Genomic DNA, 22191 nt, shown 5'->3' with positions numbered 1-22191 from the left:
ATCGTGCAATTATGGAAATCTTTTGATGAAAATATATCCTGATTAGCCCTGGGTGATGTAAGGAAAATTTTTCTCCAAGCCCGTCACCAGTTTTCCACCTGGTGAAAAAAAAAAATAAAAATAAAAATAAACAAAAAAAATTAAAATAATAAGGCAAATGCATACTTAACGGCAATTTTCAAAACAATGAAAAAACAGTTTATTTATAAAAAGTGAGTTATTTAGTGTAAACATGTGTTTCTTTGTGACCATTGGCAGACAAAATTGGTTTCCTGACGGACCGAGTAATAATGTTCACATCAGAACATCAATTATTAGAACAAATAATTGCATATGCAAATATTGCTAAATATTTATTCAAATAAGCGAAGAATGAAAATGCATTTCTCAAAAAGGATATTGACAAAAAATCATATTTGAAATGAATCGACCATCGGACCGTCAGTGAAGTCAGTGAAGTCAGTGAAGTCAGTGACTGTAAATGGAGTCAGTATTCTACAGGGAAGTAATTTTTAATTAATTTGTGATAAAAAGAAAAGTTCGAAAAATAGAATAAAACGAATATATAAATATATTTTGATTTATGCAACGAAAATTTCAAAAATCAGAGAAAATAAATTAATTCTTTTAAATACCAATACTGATGAGGGTTTTTAATTACTGACGTACGCGGAAAAATTTTTTTAATCTGTAACACATGTTTAATTTAGTGCATATATCATGAACAAAATATGTGCGAAAACCATGATTTTTTGATTTTTGAAATCTGTTGTTTTCACATATTTATGGGATTTTCGATCATTCACAAATCAAAAATTTTTATGGAAGAAGTGTCTGATTCAGACTATTCACTTGCTATTCCAGGAAGAACAACAAATAAATTATTCAGATTGTTTCTCAATTCGGAGAAATCAGAAAAATGGATATTTAAGAAAATCATCAAAAACAAGCCAAAATGCAGAAGGCACAGAACTGAAATGAATTTACGGCGTTACTATGGAACGATGATGTGGGTTTGCAGGAAATGCAGCAATAGACAATCAGCATGCAAGAATACGTCATTTAATCGAAGCAGGATACCTATAAATGTAATTTTGTTAATCATACTTTTTATTTGGAACGGTGCTAGTGTGAAATTTTGCTCGGAAATGTTGGGGATACATAGGAACTCTGTTGCATATTGGTCATCTGTTATGAGATGTTGCGCGATGGACATCATAAATCAGAATGAGACTATTCTTGGAAGCGAAAACATTATTGTAGAGATAGATGAATGTGCTTTGAGGAGAAGAAAATATCATAGAGGAAGAAGAAAGAAACAAATGTGGGTCTTTGGCGCAGTGGAGCGAAAGAAAGAAAAAATGGATGAAACAAGAAATTTTTTTGTCATGATTGTTCCAGACCGTTCTGCTACGACGTTGATTCCAATCATTCAAAAGCACATTCTACCGCATTCAACAATAATGTCAGATGAATGGAAGGTATACTCATCTCTTTCTCGTTTAGGATACAATCATCTAACAGTGTGCCATAAGAGAAAATTTTCTGATGAAGAAACTCACGCATGCACAAATACAATCGAAGGATTATGGAGCCATATGAGAAGATTTTTTTTCACCACGGCATTAGAGAAAAATATGTTGCTGATCAACTGGCTTTTTGGATGATTCATAAGAGAAAGATTGTCAGAGTTGAAGTAATTGTATCCAAAATTGTTTTCTACAAAGAAAAAACAAACAGAAGAATCTGAAGAAGATGAAGAAACAGAAGAAAATGAAGAAGATATTCCTGATTAAGATGATTTGCTTATTTCTAATGACAGCGAAACAAGTGAAACCGACAATATTGACCCAGGCGATGGTTTATCTACCTCTGAGTATTCAGAAAACTCATAAAGATAAACTTTTTTATTTTATTTTGATTTTTTATTATGTTTATTTATTTATTTTTTGAAAAAATTTTGACACATTTTCATAATTTTTGATAAATTAAAATTTTATTTTAATGAATTTCCGCATGTTTTTAACAACTCAAAACATCACAAATGATGTATTTAAGCAATAAGCAAACGAAATATGCAAGAATTAGAAATTGCTGTTAAGTGCGCATATACCAATAATAATTATAATAATAATGAAAATAGAAAAGAAGAAGATAAAAACCGAGAAGAAAAAGTAGAAGAGAGAAGAGAAAAAAGTGATTGTCTTGATAAGATGGATCCAAACGATGTGTTCTTTCTTCGTTTTATGCGAAATGAGGAATGAAGTGCATTATCACCTTATCAGCAGCATTGTTCGAGTGCATAGAGCGTCAACTGATAATAATGGAGATTTAAGCTTCAACTGCTTTCTTTGTTTCAGAGCAGCAGCGGAAAGCAGAGCTGTGAAAATTGATGACCTGTTGAAGAGTGGAGTGGTTGAAGTATTTTTGGAGGAAATGCAGCAAACAACGTTGCAAGAAAAATTTGTATCTACTTATTTGGATTTCTATTTGAATCTTTCAAGGAATTTGAAAGGGAACACGGACAGTGAAATTGATGAAGCGAAAAGAAAGGCAATGAAAATGGAGATCTTTGAAAAGATGAAAGAAGAAGAATTTGAAGATTGCATCACAAGGCTTTATGGAATGATTTTTATTCAATACGAAAGGGTGTAATCATTCAAAAAACCCACCAAAAATTATGATTTGATATTTGAAACAGAAGTTCCATTTAATGATTCTGTTTGTATTCACTTCGCAACATCCTGCGAAAAGTGATGTGTGTAAAAAAAGATCAAAAAATATTCGCAAAAAATTTTTTTAAAAAAAATTTATTTATGGTTCAAATTCCGATGAATCTTCACCTGTTCCAGCTCCAAAAAGATCTGAATCCTCGCTTTCTGCTTTTAAAAGTTCTTCTTCAGTATCTTCTTCATCTCTAATTCCCAAAATGTCATTTAAATCAAAAATTTCTTCGTTTTCATCATCATCATCATCATAAGTTTCCAATTCATATTCATCTTCAGATTGAAAATTGATAACTTTTTCTATTATTTCTCCGAAGGAGAGTAAACCTGATCTTTTTCAATGAATGTTTCAAGCACTCCAGGAATAAATCGCTCTCTCACTCCATATCAAGGGAAAAAAGATCTTAAATGTGTCCACATTTTTTCGATAGTGTTCGTATTGGCTTTCGAAACAGGATCAATGAAATAACGTTTGTGGCAGGCAGTCAGGTCGGTGTGACATATTTATCCCAAGCAAGTGCTAGCTTTCAATTAGTCACTGATTATTGTTGTTCCTTCATGGATTCAATTAAGAATAATTGGGAGTAGGGTTTCTTTTTTTTCTTTTTTCTTTTTTCTTTTTCTTTTCTTTTTACTTTTTCTTTTCTTTTCTTTTCTTTTTCTTTTTCTTTTTTTTTTTTTTTTTTTTTTTTTTTTGATTTCACACAATGAAAACGTGGAATGACCATAAATCTTCATCACCCTTTCGATCATCAACTCCAAATATCCACATCGATTATTTTTTGCTTTCCTTATTTTTAAATACAATAATATTCAATGAGATTAAGTTTAATTTGAGACTCACAAAATTGATAATGATTTCAAAATTTTAAGTATTTCCTTCTCCTCCATGCAGCTCCATCGATTTCAACTATATTGCTATCCACTTCATTTTTTTCATTTCTGAAAATCCAGAAATAAAACACAGTCGACCTTGCTACGCTTGTTCAGAACACAATCGTCATTTGAGATATATTTCGTATCATACCAATTTTCCAATGTGTGATTTCCAGCTAAAACATTAAAAGAATCTTCATCACACTGGAAATAATCAATTTTGAAGCTCCAAAGTTGTATTTTTTAATGAAGAAACAATTTTCTTGCACTTTGGACACTTCAAAAATCTTGTATATCCCCTTCATTTACAGACAAATTTGACTTTTTAGCAGTGTTGGCAAACTGCAAATACCTTAGGCAAAAGATGTTGGATCCTTAACCGTTGATTCCTCAGATGAAGATGTCTTATTCAGATTATGATATTCTTATTTGAAAGGTTTTTCCCAAGATTTCAAAATTTTGATCGATCAAAAATCTGTTATCAAACTTATTTTATCACTCATTCAGAAATTAAATTTTATTACTTTTTTTTTCACAATGGATGCAAAGCGCAGACAAAGAAAGTAATATTCAAAAACCTAATAAACAACAGATTGCGAAAATGGTTTAAACAATCAAAAATATTTGGTGTGCTTGTTCTGTGTTTATGCAAACAAAAGATATGACAATTATTTTTCTTTGAATTTTTCTGATTATTTTGTGAATATATAATCAAATTCTTTTCAATAAAAATTGAAACTCTTAAATTGAATTTTCTTTTCTTTTTTATTTTTTCACAAAATGAGAGGAAAACGATAATTGTATGAATTAAAATATTGTTTTTATTTCCTTTTTCTGAAAAAATGAAAAATAAAAATTTCTTAACTTTTCAATTAGGAAATCAAGAACCTTTGTTGAATGAATTGTTTCCCTCCATTTTCTTCTAGAAGATTCATTTTTATTTCCATGTGTTCAATTGTTCAGTTTAACCTCTTGAAGCCTCTGATCTCCTTTGCTTTTTCTCTTTCGAACTGCATTATCAAACAAGAGAAGGCGAAGAAGAAGAATAAAATGGTTATTTTTGAGAAGAATACAAAAGAAATGAAGAAAAAATGGTTGTGAAGAATCCAGCCAAAAATATCGTTTAAGGGAATAAAACAGCAATAAACGAGACGAGGAAGAAATCATCTGAAAATATCATTCAAAATTTGCTTGCCCGAAACAAGAGTCACCATTCAATTATTTCTCTCTTTCTTCTCCTGATTGGTCACTCTTCCAATCAACATCAAAAGTGCTCGCCGACTTTTCACAGTCTTTTTTTCAGAAAAGAAAATATGTTGATGATTCTCTTTATTCTTCATTTGAACATTTTTTCTTTCTATTCCCAAAGCATATGGAGTTAAATCTTCTTCTTTCCTCTTTCTTCTTTTTCTTTCGCTCAGAAATCAACAATTGAAGTTCCTCCAATTTTTGTTTCATTGACCTTCTCTTCCATTCCATCCATCATCAGAAAGTGACTCAATCCCAATTCATCTGAGTTGCATGTTGTCTTCTTTATCGAAACAGAAAGTTGAAGAAGAAGAAGAAGAAAAGGAAGATCACAATTGTTGAAATAAAGATGGATGCAGTGTGAATGTGTGGGTGAATGAGGGAGAGTGTGTGAGTGAATTCGAAGTGGAAGATGAGAATGAGTAGAATGAATGAAATGAATGAAGAATACTCATTTTTTGTTGAATATTCTTTTTCTCTAATTGAGAATGTTGCTCCAGAACGAAATCTTTTCTATTCTCTTTTCTATTCTCTTCTATCCCTTTTCGTTTATTCATTTGCCATCATCTGCTTTTTCATATTTTCTTCCTTTCTGAGATGATGATGAAATGAATAAAGATAAATTGAAGATTCGCTTTAAAGACTCAAAAGATAATCTGATGAGTATTTTGACATCTGCAAAAATTCAAACTTTTCTTCCAAATCAGGCAGTATTTCATGAAAGCTCATGATAATATCTTCATATCCTTCTTCTTCTGTCCTTTCAAATACTTTCCTTTTCGTCTCTATCCGCCTTGCTTCATAAAACATTTTCCCCATCTTCCCATTCAATCTTTTACAAAGTTCTCCCAAAAAACAAATGCAATTTGCTAACACGTAGTCATTCAACGTGGCTTGAAGAATCTCCAAAACAGCATCAACAACTCCTTTTCTCAGCAAGATATCGACATTCACACCCCTTTTTCTAACTGCAGTTCCAAAAGAATAAATGCATTTATCGCGTATGACTGGACGATTATCCTTTGCCGCGTGAAAGACTTGAACAACGCTTCCGACAAGCCCAATGTGCTTTTCTTTCCACAATGGACTCGAGCATAAGTAATTATTAACTTCATCGAGCCATCTCCTTAAAACAATCACATCTTTCATTTCTTTTTCTCCTTCCTCTTCTTTTCTTTTCCAATTCACACACTTTGCCAGCTCTTCCATTTCTCTCGTTGCCTCTCTCGCAAAATGCAGTTCATTCTCAATCACTCCTTCCAATTCTCTTTGGCTATAAAATCTTTCCATCAAAAACTTCCATGTTGATTGATATGCAAGTCGTGTAAGATTGCAATGCTCTTGATGATACTTGATAATGTCTTTGATTTCATCTAAGAAAAGTTCTCGTCCTTTATCCTTAAAAAAAAAAGAGAGAGAAAGCAATTCAACAATGTTAAAAAATGATACAAAAAATATACATACATTAAATTTATAAATACTGATCAAAGACAGCAGAGCCATTTCCACGTCTTTTTGTGCTTTCTCGTTTTCCTCTTTCTTTCGCGCAGCATTCAGTAGACAAGGCACACAGATTGAAAGCAATTCAGGTGTGAAAAAGCAACTCAGAGAAATATGGCATTCGCAAAGATCAACAAGCTTCTTTTCGTTCCTTCCTTCTTTTTTCTTCTCTTCATCAATAATCTTCTTTTCAATTTTTTTTGCACAAGGAAGTGTTTTCACAGTCTAGGAATAATAAATCTTTCAAGATTTTCCAATATCCCAAAAGTTTAAGCAATAAAATGGCATTTTCCAAAGACAATTTCTTTTCTTCAATCATCTTATCTATTTCATTGTATATTTTTGTCGTAAATATTGAATACAATTTTTCTATATTCATATTGTTCATGTGTCTATTCATTTCTTCGATTTTCTCTTCCTGTTCATTTTCATTGCAATCTTCCAGCTCAGAAAACAATTCTGCGGAGATTAATCAAATTTGCCATTTTATTTAGAAAAAAAAAATTAAATTAGCTCAAACTTTGAAAAGTCTTCCATCACTTGATGTCTTCATTTTGAAATAAAAATCAAAAATTGATCAACAATTGTTTTTACGAAAAAGGAATATATCATAAGCAAATAGAATTACATTAGAGAATTTAAGATATGTTATAAACGCGGAAAACTTTGGGGAGATATGTTCAAAATCAAAGTCAGAAGGAAATCAAGTGATTTCGATATGGGAGAAACCATTTTGAAAAGAAATGTCTTATATTTTCAGAGATGTATGATGAACATATTATTTGTGTGAAATAAGAATGAAATGATTCTGAAAATGAAAACCCGTTGTTGATTACTTTCAAATGAATTAAAGAAGTGTTGATTTATGAAACATTGAAATGTTATCTGCAAAAGAAGCAGAATATGATCAGAACTATTTTTTAGAGAGTGCAAATAGATGTGAATGAGATGAATTGCCCTTTGGGGAGACGAGAAGAATGATTGCCGTGACATGAGACGACATAAAGAAAGAAACAAAATGAAAATGAATAACTGCATGAAGATGATAAACAATAATTTTGAAACAAATATTGGGAGAAGTGGGAATAGAGGAATGGTAAAAAAAGACAAAAAGTGAGAAAAGAATGGACATTGAATTATTTGAAAAATGAAGGCTCTTAGAAGAGAATAAAACCAAGTGATATTGAATAAGATGAAGATGCAAAGCAAAAGAAGACATCACGGAATCAGAAGGAATAAAAAAAAAGGATTCAAAATTATACAAAAAGAGTTAAGGATTGAGAGTTATTTAACTTGGGGCTTTAATCATTTATGGATCTGGAAGAAGGGCATGTTTTGTGTGTCGTATCGTTTTCTTCTCGCAAAACCGAACATTCATCCACTTTTTTATCACGACATCCAAATAATTGCAATTTAATTCATAAAATCATTGGCCACTGTTCATCTTCAATTTTTTGCTTGTGGCAAAAATAGAACAACAATAACAACTAGAAGATATGAAATGTTATTTACAATTTTGATGAAGCTGGATTATTGCCTTTAGCATTTGTTATGTGCAACATCACAACAACAGCTTGTGATGTTCGATTTGTTTCAAGAAAAAAAAAGCAATGGAAAATCATCTTGGAAGAAGTGAGAATCAACAAATTTTTCCATTTTCATTGAATCACAGAGATATTTGCTTTTCAGTATCAGCCGATGCAAAGAAGTGAAGAAGACGATAATTGAAAGAAAGAAAAAGAAGAAAGAGGGAATGATAGCAAGGAATACAGCGTGCACTGAATGATTATGCTTATGATTTAAATAAATAAATAAATAAATATTATGAAACATTTGAGACACTGAAAAAGAAAAAAAAAATATAAATGTCAAAATTGAAACACGATTGACTTTTCTATTAACTTATAAATTATCTTCATTGTTCTTTCATGTGAAACCTGCATTCTGCAATATGTTGGAAAAAATGAAAGAGGCATCTAACATCTCTGTGTAAATTATGCAACTGTTGTTTTCACATGAGTTTCAATGACTTCACTGCGTTCAAAAATATTTTTATTGTTTTCATTTTGATGTCAATTCAAATATTAGAAAAAATAGTGAAAATTTCATTAGATACTATTGTTTCTCATGCATGAAAATAGCACAACACTACTCATTATTGTTGGCTACTCGTATTCATTTTTGTTTTTCGAATTTGGTTTCTGATTTTGGCAAATTCGCTTTCATTCGAATATGATTTATTCTTTCCCATTTGGTATTTAATTTGATGGATGTGAATGAAAGATAAGTTCATTTCATTCACAAAAAATTATTGTTGAATAATCAGCTTTTTAAAAGTAGTTTTATGACGAAAATTTGTGTTAAGTTATCGATTTCTTGACAATTCGAAAATTCGAATTTTCTTGACTAAAATGAATTTACCGCAGAAACACTCCAATAAACTTTCTCACTTGTTTATGCATATATTTAATTTTCATTTCATCAATAATAAAACATCAAAACAAAAAGAAAATACTAATTTTTGTGTAAAGGCTTGTAAAAAAATTGCCGAGGATTTATTTGTGGTGCTTTGAATTGAAACAAGCTTCGATTCTCCACTTCTCCAAGTGGCTGTTTTGATCTCTTCTTTTTTGATACAGAGGAATTTGAAGTTGCAGCACCGACTTTTGGCTGAACCTCAACTTCATTTAATTGCCTTACTTCGTTTTGTTCGTTCTCTTGGCTTTTTCCTTCTATCAGATTGATTTCTCTTTCTTTTCTCCTGTTTATTCTTTCTTCCTTTTCTCGTTCTCGCCTTCTCATAACCACACGCTTCCTTCTCTGTCTGCTTGCCTCGCTCTGGTAACGCTTGCTGTGTTGCTGTTCTTTCTCTGTGAAAGCAGAAGCCTCATCAACATCATGTTTCTCAATTATTGGCTCTGACTGTGTGGAAATAAAAGCTTGATCCTTTCTTTTTCTTTCACTTCCGAGTGCAGGAAAATCTTTCCATTTTTCCTCTTCCTCCTTTTCTTTTCTGAGTTCTTCTTCTTTCTTCTTTCTTTCTTTTTCTTCAATTCGCTTTTTATAAATTTCTGCTGCAATCTTTCGCCTTGCCTCATTTCTAATTCTGTTTTCTTCGTCTTTTTTCCTCTTTTCTGCCTTTCTCTTTAAAATCTCTTCATATTTTTGCTTTTTTTCTTTTTCTTTAACAATTCTTTGATTTTTCTCCCAAGTGTCGTGACGGTTCATTGAAAATGTGTGGCACCTCAAGAAATCCTGATGGATCAATTCCTGCACCTCTGAATGAATGTTATCCGCATCCGCAATGCACACAACACTTATTCTCTTGAACCCTCTTCCGATCATGTGCTTGTGCCGAAGCTGACTTCTTCTCGCCACTCGCTTCTTTTCCTCTTCCTCTTCTTTTTCATTTCCTGCTGCCGTTCCATCTCTTTTGTTGGACACGCTTTTGGCTTTCTCTTTTTCCCTTCCTGTTCCTTGCAGAATCGCTTCGCCGATCTTTCGCCTGCTCAGCGCATGCACAACTGGAATGCCTTTGATGCTGCAGATCTGCAAAATGCGCTCCATCCTGTCGCTCAATCCGCCTGCATACCCGTCCTCTTCCACATCCCGCGCAACAACAACCACACTCACTTTCTTATATCCCCCAACAAGCGTCTTTTTCACTTCGTTCACTCCACAGAAAAGCCTCTTCCGATAATACTTCTTCACCAACTGTTTTTCTGTGCTGCTCAGAAAAACTGATGTTCTTGAATGTGAAACCCCCGCAATCTCTCGTTTGCGTGTAGTCCTCTCCTTTGCGTTCTTCCCCCTTTGCCCTGCCTTTGCTTTTTGCAATGCTGCCAAATAGGATTGCCTCTGCAGCTCCGAAAGCTGCATGAGAATGGACGAAATTTTTGTGTCAATCGCCTTCGATGGAGGTGGGAGGAGACTGCGGTCCATCATCGAATATGGATAGAAAAACGGCAAGTCCTCAGAAGATGCGTTACGCGATGAATCAGAAGACGAAAAAGAACCTGATGATACAGAAAAAATCGATGTCTCAGAAAACGTTTGAGCAGGAATCAACTGCCGAAGAAAACTTTTCGGCGATAGCTTTCCAACAACATCTTGAAGTTTTTTCTTTGAATGCTTCGGATAAAGCATCGACAGGACAGAATTTATCCTGGATTCAGGTGAAAATGTTGTTTTCAAATTCAATGAATTATTCGACGATTTTCTCAGAATTGATTCGTGATTCGAGCTTTTCTTTATTTTTTTCAATTTTCCTCCAACTCCCCTCTCGCGCCATGCAAGAATGAGTCGTTTCAATTTTGTCTGCCTTCCAGAATGAATTTTTCTGTTTGAGGGCCGAGCCAAGGTTTTCTGAAAATATTCAAAAAGACAGCGTGAACATAAAATATATATACACTATTCCACACACACACACTAGCAACAGCCACCTTGGAAGTCGGGCGCTTGACGCTTTTGTGTTTGTTCTGCATCAAACACAAAAACAAAAATGGACAAAACGATCAAACATTCTGGAAATGTCACAGGAAATCCCCCTCGAATTTGTCGACAGAAGTGGAACAGATTGCGTGAAGTGGGACATACCGCACTCCCATCCTTCTCCCATGATGATGTGGGTGTGCTCTTTGTTGTTGCTAATTTTTCGTCATTTGTTTCTTTTTGTGTTTTTTCAACCGAACTATTGACATTGTGGTGGTGTGAACCAGGTGGCGGACATGGAAATAGCTTCGCCTAAGCCTGTTGTTGATGCCATCACAAAGCGGGCAGCTCACCATGCATATGGTGTGAAATGGTTTATTCTGTAAATTTTTCATTTTTGCCTTTGTTTTTGTTTTCTTTGGGAATCAACACCAGGATACCCGGTGGCACCGAAGGAAGTGAACGAGTGCATAAGACAATGGGCAGCAAAGTGTTTCAACTGGGACATCAGCACGGAGTGGATAAGCCATTCACCAGGCGTGTGCGGCTCGGTTGCAGCGAGCATCCAAGCCTTCACGCAGCCAGGAGACCGGATTGTGGTTCTATCTCCTATCTACTTCCCCCTGACCAATCTCCCAGAGGACAACGGGCGGGAAGCTGTGCGCAGCTCGCTGATATTTGACGACAAAACACGAAAGTGGAACATCAACTGGGATGACTTCGAGCGCAAAATATCGCTTCCCAGGGTGAAGATGTTCATTCTGTGCAACCCACACAACCCGACTGGGAGAATGTGGACGAGAGAAGAACTGACGAGGCTTGGGGAATTGTGTCTGAAGCATGAAGTTCTCATTGTTTCGGATGAGATCCATTGGGACTTTGCACTGCCACGAGAAGGCTCCACTCCAATGCACGTTCCCATCGCTTCTATTTCGCCTGAGCTGTCGAGAAATACCTGTATGCATCAATAGAAGCATTTTTTTATTCGTATTTTTCATATTGTTATCTCTGCTTTATCTATTTATTTGCTTGAATTGCTCATCTGCGGTGTTTTGCTGCGCTTCAGTGACATTTTCTGCTCCATCGAAGACCTTCAACATTCCATCGTTCCAGTTTTCTTTCTGCATTGCGTCGAATCCTCGGCTGAGAGAAGGCTTCAACGTGTTTCTGAGCAGAAATGCAGCATTTGCTGAGAATGTGTTTGGTATGTCTTTTGCTCATTTTGATGAAGACGGTGAAATTATTAATTATTTTTCTTTCTTTCTTTTCCTTTTCTTCTTTCTTTTGAATACTTCTTCCATTTGATTTATGCTCAATTTGCTTGTGGGAATAATTAATTTTATCAATGTTATTTGTGCTTCAACTGAACAATCAAAAACGAATGTCTCAGCATTTCCTGCTGCAATTGCTGCTTACACGCACTGCTATCAGTGGGTGCGTGATTGTGATGCGCTGTTCAGGAAGCATTGCACAATGGTTTATGAGATGTTCTCGAAGGACAAGTTCAAAGGGCTGGTGGACGTTGTCGATCAAGAAGTGTGAAGCTTCTACACATCCTTTTTTTTGTTCGTATTTTGTTTATTTTTTGCGATTTATTGGTTATCTTCTTTTCTGTCTGTCTGTCTGTCTGTCTTCCATTCATTTTTATTGGCTGGATGCTGTTTCCGATTCCAGGCAACGTTCCTTCTGTTTATCAACATGAACAAGGCGATCAACTACTTCCACGAGAAAGCCATGGCAAAGGCTGGCGGGGCGACTGACGAGCTGCGTTTGTCGAACGACAAGGCGCTGTTTCCTCTTCCGCGAAACACACATCCTGTGACGGGTGCAGTTCTTGTGGATCCAGCTGCACCGGCTGCAGAGTTCAACAGGCGCACAGCTGGTGCGCTGAAGGACTTCATCTTCCAAAAGACGGGAGTGCTGTTCAACGAAGGCAGCCAGTTTGGGATTGACGGAGATGGATGGGTCAGGATGAATGTGGGAACGAAGACTGAGAACGTGGAAGAGACGCTGAAGCGGTTGGAATCTCTGTTTGACACGCTGTTTGCTGCCTATCCATAAAAAGGCGCTTGAAAAGAATGCGGAATGCGGCTGGTGACAGAGATTTGTTTCGCTTTATTGTAATATATGCTGTCATTAAGTGGAATTGATACATTTTTGTGTTAATGATTTTCGCGATTCGGTGAATATAATCTGGATTTTCTGTGCTGCGAATTCTTCTTCTTCATTACAAACATTCGCGTATTGTTTTGTTACCATTTTTATTCAGAGAAAATTACCTGTATTTATTTTTATTATCACAACGGATAGTAAATCCAAAAAAAAAAAAAAAAAAAAAAAAAAAAAAAAAAAAAAAAAAAAAGATCTCTTTTTATGTTAAACACAACCATTATTTGTTGTTTAATAAACATTGGTATATGAAGGAAGAAAAAGTTTTTTTTTTCAACACATCCTTGCTCAGATTTTTTCCCTATATATATATATTTATAAATTACAAAAACATTAATATAAAAGGATTCCTCATCTGTTTCTCTGAATTCCAGAGAAAGTTCAAAATGAAAAACTGATTGAACTCAAATGCTTTGCTTCGACAACTCAAGCCCAAATTTGTTCTCAGAATCGAGAAAACGAATAATATTTGAACGCTTCCCAAAACTAAATTATTTTGAATGGAAAGATAATGCATCATAAATTTTCAATTTGATATAAATGCAATTATAATTTAGGCTTCTTCATTGATTATTCTTTTTAAGCATTTGAAGCCTTATTCGCAACTTTAATATTATCGGTTGACATTTTTTCACAATTTGTTTTTTGCATTGTGATATTATTCTATTCACGAACAGTGAGAGAACTGCTCCTCTCAAAGCTGCATCCTTTGTCATCAACATAGTACTGCAAATCAATTGCATCTGACATCGTTAACTGAACTGCGCCAGCTGGAGCATGACTTATGAAAATTCGTTTTATTTCAATTAGAGTTGGGCGTGTATTTGCTTGGGTTGCTAGGCTCCTCTTTATTAACTGCAAATATATTGTTTCAATGGAAAATAAATTTGGTCTCTCTCCATTGATAATCTTCTGTCCAGCTGTTTCAGCCTCATACTCCCCAAACGGAATCTGTAGCGTCAGACACTCCCACAGCATCATGCCAATCGAGAATGCAACTGATTCCTTTGTCGCTCCCATCTTCTTGTTGATTAACAGCTCTGGTGCCTTCCATCTCAAACACTCCTTTTTGTAATAATCTTCATCCTCAAAGGCAGAAGAAGGGAGAGAATCACTGCCATCATCATCACTTGCAGAAGTCACAACAGTTGACGAAGAGATAGAGGATGAATCTGAGTCATCATCAGACAAGAAGTCTGAGTGCATCACAATGCAAATCACCATATGCTCTGAGAAGAGAACAATGTGCGGACTTAGATTGGCAAGAGATTGAAGTGGGTTGTCCATTTCATCAAATGAATGAAGCGCAAGATTAGCCACCCAGAACAGGATCTGGGCAGCTGTCTGCTCCCTCTCCTGAAGAGTGCCTATTGCCATCTCTTTCTTCTCGTTCTTCCCGTGAAGCAGCATGAACAATGAATCCCTCAAATCAACAATCAATTTTTCTTGTGGTGATGAACATGCCATTGCATCCACAAGATTTGACATCGAGGAAGTGGTTGGACACAGATCTTCTCTTCGAACAAATGTTGAATCTGAATCAGTTGAACATGTCGAAGATATTGATGGTGATGGTGATCTCTTTTGAATCTCTTCTTCCTCCTCCTTTTCCAATGCCCAATCTGGAATCTTGTCTGAATTTTTCCCCAGGATATATTCAGTCGAGTCACTTTCACTCAATAAATGCTCTGATGACTCCGAGTGTCCCAAACTTTTCTCGAATACCCTTTTCTTCATCCTCTCTTCGTTCTTCTTCTCTGCCTCTCTCTCTGCTCTCCTCCACTGCTCCTCCGGAGACATCTCCATCGTTATCATTTCAAACGCCTTCGGATCTTTTCTGATGTTATCGTTCACAATCTCTTGCAATTCCTCTGTCCTTCTCTTCGACTTCTTCCATCGAACAATAAATGCAACAGCAATGATTAGAACAATCAAAAATAAAACAGCAAATATCACTGCAAATATCACTGCCCATGATATTTTCACTTCTTTTCCTCCCTCGGCAATCCTTTCGTCTCCATTAACTTTAGGATCACTTCGATTCTTCAGAATGAAAGAATCAGTGGAAGATGGATCTTTGGCATCTCCAAACAGAATACACACTTTCACTTCAATTTCATTTCCACAATTGCTTATAATATCTTTTGCCACACTTCCTTCTGCTTCTCTTTCTGATAAGAATCCATCCGTATCAAAATCATGTTTTTCAATTTCTTTCTCTTCTCCAAAACTCTTCACAACTGAGAATGACAAGTTGCATGGAACAAAAAGCAATCCTTTGAATATCAATTTCATTCTGTCTGTCTCTTCTTTTGCCTCTACACCCTCCAGAATAGGAATAAAGAATGATGAATCCCTTTCTGAAACAATCCCTTCAAAACTGCACCCTTCATTCAACATCCAAAGAGATGTATTTCTCTCCAATCCATCTCCTCCTTTTAAACTCATCACATTCAATGTTCCAGAATCAGAACAGATAACGTTTCTTCTGATTGATGGATATTTTTCAATGGATGGGCTGTTGTTCTCAAACTTGCAATCATCAATTTTCACACTTCCTCCACAAATAGAAAGTCCTCCATCAGAGCAGTTCACAAAACTCGTATCCTTTATCTCCTCTGAGCTCTCTTTCACCTCAACAAGTGACCCATTCCATTTACACGCATTCACTTCTTCATTCGACGGATTTTCACTTTCTTTCCCATCAAACAAGCACTGCTTCATCTGAATATTTTTGCACCTCAAAAGATACATCAACTTCCCTTTCTTTTTGCTCGAAGAACATCCACAAAATGAACAGTTCGAAAACTCCACATTTATGTCTCTCCCCTCGGCATCAACCACTCCTGCACTCCCATCAACACATGTGACGTTTTCAAATGAAGACGATAAAATCGAAAATGAAAACTCACTTTCTTCTATGTTGTTCATTTCTGCTCCATCCTCATTCGCTCTCTCCTTCCATCCTTTTTCCATTCTCGCATTCCCAGCTCCTCTGATTTTCAAGCAGTTTTTTCTCCTCTCAATATTTCTGAGCGTCAATCCACTCACTTCAGTATCCTCTTCCATAATCATGGCTGCTTCACTCAAAAATGAAAGCCACATAACACTCACATTCCCCATTGAGCATTTCCCTCTTTCCACAAATATCAGAATGAATGGCACTTCCACCATTTCCTCCCCAGCTGAGCTTACTCCCTCAAATGAACACATGCTGATTGATGTCTTTCCTGAAATTATCTTCATAAATGATGAATGCTTCGTTGGAAGTGGAGTTTGTGTTGATTCCACTTCTTCAAAGGCAAACTGTATCCATCGCACATACACCTGTCCATTTGTCTCCGCAATCATCTCTTTGCTGCAGTTCATTTTCCCTTTCACAACAACTCGACTCTGCACTTCATGCATCCCACTCAGCGTGAGTGTGTCCAATCCAATTTCCTCATCAATCACAGACTCCTCATCAACAAACATCTGGCTGAAGAAATCGTGTGTCAGATGCCTCAGCCCAAATCCAATCGTTGCACAAGGAATTGAATGCTTTCCACACTGCTGTTCATTGCTTCCCCCTTTCCCTTCTTTGTTCGAAACCACAATCGTGTCTGACTGATATTTCACAATCAGACTCATCAAGTCCATCGCCTCCTCTTTGTGCTCCCCTGCATCCATCCCAAAGATCGCATTCTGCCTGATGAACTCTCCATCAAGGAAGTCGATGTTGAACTGTGCTTCATTGATCTGCCTCTTGATGCAGTCGCACACAATGAACACATCATTCCCAATGAATGCTGTGTTCTTTCGGAATATCACCCCATCAAACACATAATCCAGCTCTCCCCTCAATTCAGTCTTCAGATACACTCCACCTCCTTTCCCTTCTCTCACAGAGCATCCACACTGCTTCACACTCGTGTTCACAACATCAAACAATCCTCCTTCATTCAACTCAAACAGCATTGCTCCTCCCTTTGTGCTTCTCCCACAACTGCACAGTTCAATCAGCGAATCTTCCACCACAAGCTTCACTCCGTTCCCACTCTTGCTTGAAACAATACTCGGATCAGCTCCTTCTCCTTCAACTGATCCAATACTGCAATTCTTCATCCTCATCTCACCTCCTCCATTTGCTCCCTCTCCTTCAATTTCAAACAAACTCCCCTTCTCCAATGTGGCTTCAATCACTGTGAATTCATCATTCACACTCACAACTTCTCCACCAACCACAAATGCACTTCTCTTCCCAAAATACGAAAGCACTTTGAATCTCTTCACCTCCAACCCCCCTTTCTTCACAACACAAAATGCAACATCCCCCATCCCTTCTCTCTTTCCCTTCCATGTGATCGAACAGTCTTCCCATTCAACTTTCTCTCCCTCACTCACAATCATCCCTGATTCTTCACTTCCTAAAACATTCATCACATCCATCTCCAGTGCTCTCAGAGTGAATGCTCCACTGTTGCGAAGGCACACTTTTGCTCCACTTTCTCCTTCACTCCCCAGCACAACTGTTCCATATTCCATCTCTTCAAATCCTGCTCCCACTGATTCCACTTCAATCCCACTCAAATCATATTCCCCTTCCACTCTTATCTTTTCCTTCACTCCCACCACTTTTCTCTCTCCTTCTCTCTCCATGTGCCTCATCCCCATTTCCAATGTCTCACACGGATCCTCTTCACTCCCACATCGAACAACATCATCTCCCTTTTCCCACACCACAATCCTCTCACTTTTGTATTCAATCACAAATCGCAACAGATCTGTGTTTATCCGCTTCTCATCACTTCCAACAAATGCATTCGGATCGTCTTCCATCCCTTCAACATCAATCGCAAACGTCTCACTCCTCACTGTCACATTCAGATCCGAATCCAAAATGAACATGTTCTTCCCTACAAATGCCTCGTTCCCTGCAAACTTCACTCCCTCTAACTGAAATGGTGTTCTTTCCTTCCTTTCGCTGCAATTCACATACAGCCATCCTCCTTTCCCAACATTTTCTTCCTCTGCATTGCACTCCTTCATTAACCCACCATTTACATTAAGAAATGCGTTTTCTTCAGCTGCAACACACATTCCTCCTCCATTCCCTCTCCCCGCCACACATCCCTCAACGCTTGTGTTCTGCACATCCACCATCCCTCCTTCACCAACTACTCCATTCATCATCCCTCCATCTCCTTCACTGACTCGGATATTGCTCCCATTGCACCCCAAAATGGATATCTCCTTTGCTCCACTCCCTTTTATTACCCCTGAATCAACAAAATTACACGAACTCCACTTGCATCCTCTCATCCTTGCAATACAGTTGCTCCCTGCCAAAATCAAGCTTCTTCCTCCTATTTCGCACCCACTGGCAATCACACTTTCTGCTGTGAGTGTGCTTCCTCCCTCACAAACAACAAATCCCATTTCTCCTTCTAAGGTCATATCATTCAGCTCCACATTCTTCAACGAGACAGATGATAATCCCCCATTCGCTCTTATCCCAGGCTTCCCAAATCTCACTGAATCCAATCTCAGTGAAGTCACATTCGCTTCTCCCTTTTCCACAACAATCAAGTTATATCCAACATAACTCACTTCAATTCCAACTCCAAATGCGAATACACATTCACTCAAGTTCAGTGTTTCTCCTTTCAACTGGAATATTGCATCCTGATGCTCAAGCATAGATGGCGTCACCAATCCTATCTTTCTCATCCTTGTTTCCTTCAGCACCACAAACACTCCAACGCATCCTTCCTCATCACCATTGCAAGATGCATCACCTTCAACAACAAGCGATCCATCGTCCTCTGTTCCTTCTATCATCCTTGCCATTTTCGAAAAGACCACTGTTGAGCTGACCTCAACTCCATTCCCAACTTTGATTGTCGCTGTTGTTGTTCCATCTGCTTGTATGTTCTCTTCTCTCTCAATTGGATAACTCAGTGTTCGGCACTCGAAAAATGTGTGTCCACACCGAGGATGATCAGCTCCTGAAGCTGAAACGTAGATCTCACTCCTTGGAACTTCCAGAAGATAGCACACAATCGGAATTACCAGTGTTTCATTGCTAGTATCTCCTGCTCCCTCAACATCTTGCACATCCTCGCTCAAAAGAGAAACAAATCCATATCTCCCTTTCGGAATCAATTCCAGCTGATTCGAAGCAATAAACACATTCACTCCATGTTCTGCATGATTATTTTCAAATCCCACATTTACAATCTCAAACTCTATTGATGGAGATGACAACTCCAAATACATCCCTCCTCCTCTTCCCTTCTCATCTCCACTTCCCTTCTCTGCCACACACTCCCCAATCACCGTTGTCACCTCTCCTCTGCCAATCTTGAATATCCCACTATCATCGACTCTCCATGCAACACTCCCTCCATTCCCTTCCTTGCATACACAGTTTCTGAATATGGTGTTCTCCAGCTCACAGAAATTGCTTCTCTCACTTTGAGAACTGAATATCGCTCCATCTCCTCTCATTCGGCTAATCCTTTGGATTGTCACATTTTCCAGCATCCCTCTCACAACTCCACTTTCCTCCTCTTCCTCAAACAACGAACAATCTCCCAGACAAATATCCTCAATCAAACAGTTTTCCATCATCAATTTCTCAAATATCACTTTGAACGGCGAACTATCAAATGAGTGTACCTGCCCATCGTCTTCCCTTGAGATGATCACATTCTTCAGTGTCAGTTTCTGTGCCGCTGTTCTCATCGTAAACAATGAAGATGATGATTCTGCGCTGTCGTGTCGAATTGCCACCAAAGACAATCCCATCGATCCCGAATCCAATGTGAACAAACACTCATGAGAATTCAGCAATTTTGTAGAAATGATACAGTCGCTCTCACTTTCGCCTTTGAATGAAATGTCTCCCCCTTCAATGAAAAGAGCCTTTGAAGAGTACGAAGATCGAAGAATATTCACTGTTCCCTCTGCTCCTTTCTCAATCATGTTAAATGCCTGCTCAATCGTGTTGCACGGATTGGTTTGTGTTGTCCCACAGACTGTCCATGTAATTCCGTCTGCTCTGGCATATGCTGTTCTGATTGTTGGAAGCCATCCATCGTAATCTGTTTGACTGTTTTTGTAAAACACTCTTCTTGATGATGTAGTTGAGAATGATGACTTAAATAGAGAACCTTTCAGATATTCATTTTTTATTTTAACATCATTACCTTCTTCTATTTTTGCCTTGTTTCGACTGAAAAAGCAAAATGATATTCTCTCTGGAGTTGAATCAGTTTGCATCCAACTTGTTGAATACATAAACATTCCCCCACCTCCTCCTTCAAATGATTCTGTTCCTGTTCCATTTGCTAAATTTCCTTCAAATTCACATTCTGAGATAAAATACGGGCTCTCTTGCAACTCTATATATAATCCTCCACCGAAGAATGCTGCTTCATTTCGAATTAATTTGCATTTTTCAATTGTTGCATGCATATTTCCAACGTTATGACAAATGCGTAATCCACCTGCAAACTGTGAAACAGATTTGCATTCAAAAAAGAAGCATTCAGAAAAAAAATAGTCTCCAATTATCCTATAAATAATCATTCCACCTGTATTAGCATTAGAAATGCAATTTGTGAAATTACATCCAGACATAATTACACCCGCTCCTGATTGAACATCAACAGCTCCATCACCGCCATGACTCATATTCATGAATGAACATCTGATGCATTCAAGAGTTGAACTTCCATATAAATAAATTGCACATCCATACGAAGCGCTTGTGTTGCACCATTCACAATCTGTGAAAACATTTGTTTCATCCGCTCCCAGTACTTGTCTTGTCATATTGCGTCTACCTGTTTCATTAACATTCGTCGTTCGGAAGCAGCACTCAAAAGAGGAGTTTGTTGCCTTCAGTGAGGTACATGGGCTGTTCACTGACCTTGCAATGCCCCCATCAATAACGTCCCAAACACTGAAAAACGAGCAGCCCTCAATCGTTGTTTCTGTTCTTGCTCTCAAATCCATTTCTCTTTGCGCATCGGAAGCAATAGAAATGTTTCCCATCATCAGACCAGAGACTTTCACAAAGCAGCTCGCATTCAGTGCAAAAAATGGAGCAGAATCCAATTCAAATGATGAAAATGAGGAGTCTCGAAGAGTTATCGAGTCTGTTCCATCTCTCTCAGAATTTTTGAAAGATGAGCAAAAAAGTCGCGGAATTGGTGCAAATGGCTTCAAAGTTCCAACCGTCAGATTCACTGAATGGATGCTTCCTCCATCCACCACAAATGGGCTCATTTGTGATGAAATAAAAATCATGCATCCTTTGATATCCAGTCTTGACCCTTCACAAACCAAAAAACAAGCTTTTCCTTCCTGCTGAATCTGCAGCACACTCGTTGTGGTCACTGAGCAGTTCACAGCAACAAATATCGATAGAATCTTGCAGCACTGATTATTTTCTGGTGCACAAAAATCATTCCTGCTCCTTGGCAACCGGAACATAACATTTGCATCCAATTCACATATCTCCTTAGCTGATGCTTCTTCTGTCTCGCAAATAGCACTGACACATGCAAAAATAATAAACGCAAGATTTATAATTCTTCTGCTGTGTAACTCGCTCTTCATCGAACAAAAACTCAAATGAAAAACTCAAATGATCAATATAGCCCATATTCCTCTGCATTTCTTCATCAAAAATAAAAATTTGGCTTCATTTCTCAAATAATCGCAAATAATCCCATGTTCAACAAAATAATCGTCAATTATTTCAAATATAATTTTAAGCTCAAAAATTCAAAAAAATTTTAAAATAAAAATTAATTCTTTTAATTCCACATAATTATTTGTTTGTTTCTGAAGAAATATTATCATTTCCATAGAGTGTCAGTAATATTCCCACATCAGTCAAATAATCATCTTTTTACTGTGGAATGATTTTGAGAATTGATATTTTCCATTTTTATGGCAAATCCTCTTCCAACAAATTCTCTCTCGATCCTTGCTCTCTTGTTTTATTCATCCCAAGCCCCTGTTCCAATGGATATGTGCCCTATGAAACCAAATGTCCTTTCCGACCCTCTATTTTGCGTTTCTGGCATATTGAATTCATAAATGATTCATTCGTAACTGTACTCCCTCTGCCCATCAAAAAAACAGAAGGAAATATTATTTTGAGAAAATGCATTATTATGAAGGTTCTATGCTGTGTTGGTTGTTGAAGGTTGCTTGAATCCGAGCAATTACCAATTTATTGAAAAAG

General features: G+C 37.0%; 4 protein-coding genes across 4 annotated transcripts; 1 reads left to right on the top strand and 3 right to left on the bottom strand.

Moving 5' to 3' along the window:
• Nucleotides 1-5486: 5486 nt before the first annotated feature.
• MONOS_1052 (uncharacterized protein) lies at nucleotides 5487-6316 on the bottom strand (the record flags this gene model as incomplete). Its single annotated transcript, XM_067862976.1, has 2 exons — nucleotides 5487-6248; nucleotides 6311-6316. The coding sequence occupies 2 exons, from the start codon at nucleotides 6314-6316 to the stop codon at nucleotides 5487-5489; spliced, it is 768 nt and encodes a 255-aa protein (XP_067727768.1).
• Nucleotides 6317-8864: 2548 nt separating this feature from the next.
• MONOS_1053 (uncharacterized protein) lies at nucleotides 8865-10834 on the bottom strand (the record flags this gene model as incomplete). Its single annotated transcript, XM_067862987.1, has 3 exons — nucleotides 8865-10366; nucleotides 10626-10715; nucleotides 10780-10834. The coding sequence occupies 3 exons, from the start codon at nucleotides 10832-10834 to the stop codon at nucleotides 8865-8867; spliced, it is 1647 nt and encodes a 548-aa protein (XP_067727767.1).
• Nucleotides 10835-10859: 25 nt separating this feature from the next.
• On the top strand, nucleotides 10860-13141 carry MONOS_1054 (Cystathionine beta-lyase). The gene is made up of 6 exons (XM_067862998.1): nucleotides 10860-10978; nucleotides 11069-11144; nucleotides 11217-11738; nucleotides 11848-11985; nucleotides 12172-12317; nucleotides 12456-13141. Exons 1-6 carry the CDS (start codon nucleotides 10880-10882, stop codon nucleotides 12840-12842), a joined length of 1368 nt encoding a protein of 455 aa, XP_067727766.1. The 5' UTR covers nucleotides 10860-10879; the 3' UTR covers nucleotides 12843-13141.
• Nucleotides 13142-13613: 472 nt separating this feature from the next.
• MONOS_1055 (uncharacterized protein) lies at nucleotides 13614-21245 on the bottom strand (the record flags this gene model as incomplete). Its single annotated transcript, XM_067863008.1, has 1 exon — nucleotides 13614-21245. One exon carries the CDS (start codon nucleotides 21243-21245, stop codon nucleotides 13614-13616), a length of 7632 nt encoding a protein of 2543 aa, XP_067727765.1.
• Nucleotides 21246-22191: the final 946 nt, after the last annotated feature.

Source organism: Monocercomonoides exilis (genome assembly GCF_001643675.1).
Source record: "Monocercomonoides exilis strain PA203 chromosome Unknown scaffold21-1407046, whole genome shotgun sequence".
NCBI classification, from domain to species: domain Eukaryota; phylum Preaxostyla; order Oxymonadida; family Polymastigidae; genus Monocercomonoides; species Monocercomonoides exilis.
The sequence above is the reverse complement of the archived record's forward strand: the minus strand, read 5'-3'. Positions and strand labels throughout refer to the sequence as shown.